Genomic DNA, 4,036 nt, shown 5'->3' with positions numbered 1-4,036 from the left:
CGGGGTCGGAGAAGGAAGGACCACCACGGAGTCCAGCCCCCGCCACTCAGGAGGTCCCACGTGGGGAGCCGCCCCCCTCCTGCGCTGTCCTGGGAGAGAAGACGCCACCCAAGGCCCCCGACGCCAGGGGAGCATGCCAGCCACCGGGCTCTGTCTGCAAAGACAGAACCCTGGTCCCGCCCCGCCCCCAGCCTCAGGGAGACGGGTGTTCCGTCCCCAGGAGAGAGGCCAAGGCAGGGAAGAGGTCCTTCGCTCCGGGCTCCGGGAAGCAGAAAAAGTCTGTCGCCACGGGTCCAGTCTCCATGTCACCTCCCCGCGTCACTAACTCAGCCCGTGACACCAACAGCCCAGTGCCCTGTGGGTCAGGCCGGGGGCCCTGCCACCTGGCCAACCTCCTCAGCACATTGGCCCAGAACAGCCAAAACACAGACCAAAAGAAGCCCCTAGAAGTGACCTGCCAAGTGCGGAAAAAGACTCGAACCCTGTACCGCTCAGGTGAGTCCCTGAAGGTGAGAGTCAGCCTGGGGTCTGGGGTCATCTCTAGGAAAGGTGCGCTCAGCAGGGAACGTGGCCCGCAAGACTGGAGGGTGGTTTGCTTGCACATTGCCTGTCCTGGACCCCCTTGGCCTGTGGCGGGGCCACGGCCTATCAGGGCTGGGGGTGCATCAGAGTGAAATTGAAAACAGGTTGGAAAGGTTAGTCCCCACCCACAAGGCCCGAGGAGAGGAGGCCGGGCCCAGTGGGAAACAGTTGAGAGCCTGGGGAGCCCTGGGCTGGGCCGGTGGTCCCAGCGGGCAGGCGTCCTTCTCCTCTCCTGCCACATCCCTGGGGTTGGTATTCATGGGAGTTTCTCCTCCTTCCAGACCAGCTGGAGGAGCTGGAGAGGATATTCCAAGCAGACCACTACCCTGACGGTGACAAGCGCCGGGAGATTGCCCAGACAGTGGGGGTCACCCCCCAGCGCATCATGGTAAAGGGGGCTGGGCAGGGGCGGGTGGAGGAGAGTCCACGCTGGGCCTCTGGACAGCGGGCAGGTGCGCAGCACCTCTGGCTCGGGCTGAGGTTACAGCTCGTAGGGCTATGTTCTCGCGTGTCCACATCGCTGCGGCCTAGAAAGCGAGAAGGGGAAAGGCTGCTAGAGGGACCTTCTATGACACCAGCCTCACAGGCGGCATCTGCAGCGCAGCGGTGAGGCAGCTCCTCACGGGATAGTCAGGACGGCTGAGCTCCTGCCCCTTCCTCAAGCTCTCCTAGTGTCTCTCCCTGCAGGTGTGGTTCCAGAATCGCCGGGCAAAGTGGCGAAAAGTGGAGAAACTGAATGGGAAGAAGGACAAGGACAGTCCTGCAGGTCCAGCCCCTGCCAGCGGCCAGGACAGGTGAGTTCCTCCTCCTGCTGGGTCATCCCTGGAGGTGGGAAGAGGGGTCCAAGCTGGGACCTGGGTCTCAAAGTCTGGGCGTTGAGGCTGGAGCTGCTGGCTAACATTTAGGGGCTTTGGCTGCATGGGATGGGGCAGTGGCCAGTGCCTTGGAGGGAGGCTGTCCCTTTCCTGGCACCGAGGCCCCGGTCTATGTCCAGGGACCATTCAAAGTACAACCTTCACTCTGTCTGCCTCCAGCTCTGCTGCTGAGCTGCCACCTGCTGTGCCCATGGACCCGGAGCCTGGTGCCTTCCCTCAGGAGCCCCCTCTAGACACACTGCCAGGTGAGCTGACCCCCTTCTGAGGATTATCTGGGGGGGGAGGGGAGGGAGAGATGACAGGAAGACAGTGAAGACAAAGACAGAGGGGCTTTCTTGGTAGGCATGGGAGTGGCCCAAAGCCCTCTGCTGTCCTGCATGTCTACCTTCCAGCAACCCCAAGTCTGCCTCCCCATTCTCTTACCTTCACAACCCCCGTGTCTTCTGCTCCTAGAGCCCCCCATGCTTCTGACATCTGACCAGACTCTGGCCCCAACCCAACAGAGCGAGGGTGCTCAGAGGGTGGCAGTGACCCCACCACTCTTCAGCCCCCCGCCTGTCCAAAGGGCCAACCTTCCCTTCCCCCTCGGCTCTGCCCACACCCCCCAACTGATGCCTCTGCTGATGGACACACTTGGCAGTGACAGCAGCCACAGAGATGGCTCCTGTGGGTCCTGGGGGACAAGGTATGGAACCAGTGGGGGCGGCCACTGAGTTATCTTGGGAAGGGTTTCAGAGCAGAGAGGGGCTTGGAATGGCAAAGCGTTAGCCGAGAGGAGCAAGCGAGAGGAGCAAGGAGCAGTAAATGGGAAGCGGGCGAAAGGGGTGGGAAGGGGAGGCTACCTCAGCATTAAAGCAGGAATGAGGCGAGAAGCTGGGAGCGGGCAGAGGAAGAGGAGGTGGCGGCAGGTGGGGCCTGGAGGTGGGGAGAGGGGTGAGGAGGAGGCACTGGCCTACTGTGTGGTCAGAATGAGGAGGCCCCCCGACCCTCACAAATGCTTCCCTGTCCCCACAGTGTCACCCCGCCCCCTCCCTGCTCATACCTGGAAGAGCTGGAACCCCAGGATTACCAGCTGAGCAACCAGCCGGGACTGTTCCAGGTCTCCCAGGCTCCGCAGACCCAGCTTTTCCAACAGCCTCAGCCCCAGTTTTCCTATCTGCACCCCTTCCCCTTCTCCACGCCCAGCTCACTGACGCCCCCGCTGCCAGAAGACGCTTTCTTCCCACTGCCTTACGGCCCCAATGGGGGGACCTCACAGGGCTACTTCCCAGCGCCCCGGGCAGGGCAGGGCCTGCTGCAGCCGCCTGCTGGGAGCATGGGTGAGTTCCGGCTGGAAGGGAAGGTTCCCTTGGTGACTGAGGAAGGTGAGAAGGGACAGAGGCCTCATTACCGGGGAGGCTGGGGCAGGGCATGGTGCGAGGGAAGCTTTTTTCTTGCCACGGGGGTCTTTTTCCTCAAGTTTCTCAGAGGCTGCCGAGCAGAGAGAGAGTCAGCCAGAGAGCTTTGGAGTTAGGAAAACCAAAATTTGAAGTCCAGCTCAGCAGTTTCCAACTCTCCTGGGCCTCAGGTTCCTGGGCTCTGAAATGGGAATATGATTCCCCTATCATGGAGGTACCTGATGAAGAGGAGGAATGACATGAGGGCTGTGCCTGGCGCAGAGTAGCTGGCGGCTAATACGAGTGTTCTGACTGGCCGCTGGGCCTCTGAGAACCTGGAAGCAGCCATCTGATGACTAAATTCCAGGAGAAGGGGAAGAGTGGCCAGTGGGTTTGGGTCTCCTTGCTGCCGCAGTGCACTGTGTCCAGGCCCGAGTCTGGAGCATGCCTGGTCCTCAGGGGAGCTCCCGGTGCCAGTCTGCCCCCTAGACTTGCGTGGGGTCCTAGCCTGTATGTCGGAGGAGGCAGATGTTCACAGCACGTGCTGAACTGTGGCTGGTGCCTCATTCCTGTCTAATTACTCCTATGTTCTTTGACCCCACAGGCACAGTGCCCTGGAATGACCCTTGCTGGCCAGAACTGCCCTTCCCTGGTCCCTTCTGTCCCCAAGCTCTGGGGCACCCCTCAGGAGGGGACGGCTACTTTTCCGATCTGTTTCCGGCTCCCTATGCTCACCCTGTGAGCAGACAGCCTTCTCCAGGGCCCAGCCAGCTGCCTGACGGGGCCAGGCCAGGAGCTGGACCCTTACCCAGCAAGGCCTCCAGTGAGCAGCCCACGGCCACTGTGGAGCAGCATTTGGCACCCGAGGAGGCCCAAGAGGAGGACAGAAACAGCCACGGCCCCTAGTCCTGGGGCCACATATCAGGCAGGCTGCTGGGTGGAGGGGTTGGGGCGCCATCAGGGAGATGGCAGCAGAAGCATTAGGAAAGACTGGGGGCTGTGTTGACTGGGGTGCAAGTTGGACATGCTCCTGTGTGAGCTCATCTTGCTGGGTGCTGGTGTGAGGAGGGAGGGGCTGGCTCTACCCGACTCTCCACACCTCTGTACGGTGCCGGCCCTCTGAAGGTGATGGCCGGTACCACTTAGGAACTCTGTATCAGCTTGTGTTGTTTCCTTTCCTGGCCAGACACAGGAGCCAGAGTG

General features: G+C 61.6%; 1 protein-coding gene across 1 annotated transcript; it reads left to right on the top strand.

Annotated features, from left to right (window-relative positions):
• Nucleotides 1-302: 302 nt before the first annotated feature.
• NOBOX (NOBOX oogenesis homeobox) lies at nucleotides 303-3,739 on the top strand (the record flags this gene model as incomplete). Its single annotated transcript, XM_081101990.1, has 7 exons — nucleotides 303-495; nucleotides 864-1,072; nucleotides 1,255-1,376; nucleotides 1,617-1,702; nucleotides 1,911-2,142; nucleotides 2,472-2,821; nucleotides 3,438-3,739. 7 exons carry the CDS (start codon nucleotides 303-305, stop codon nucleotides 3,737-3,739), a joined length of 1,494 nt encoding a protein of 497 aa, XP_080958116.1.
• Between the last annotated feature and the right edge of the window lie 297 nt (nucleotides 3,740-4,036).

This window comes from Myotis nattereri (assembly GCF_964212035.1).
Source record: "Myotis nattereri genome assembly, chromosome: 11".
Taxonomy (NCBI): domain Eukaryota; kingdom Metazoa; phylum Chordata; class Mammalia; order Chiroptera; family Vespertilionidae; genus Myotis; species Myotis nattereri.
This window is presented reverse-complemented; position numbering and strand designations above follow the sequence as displayed.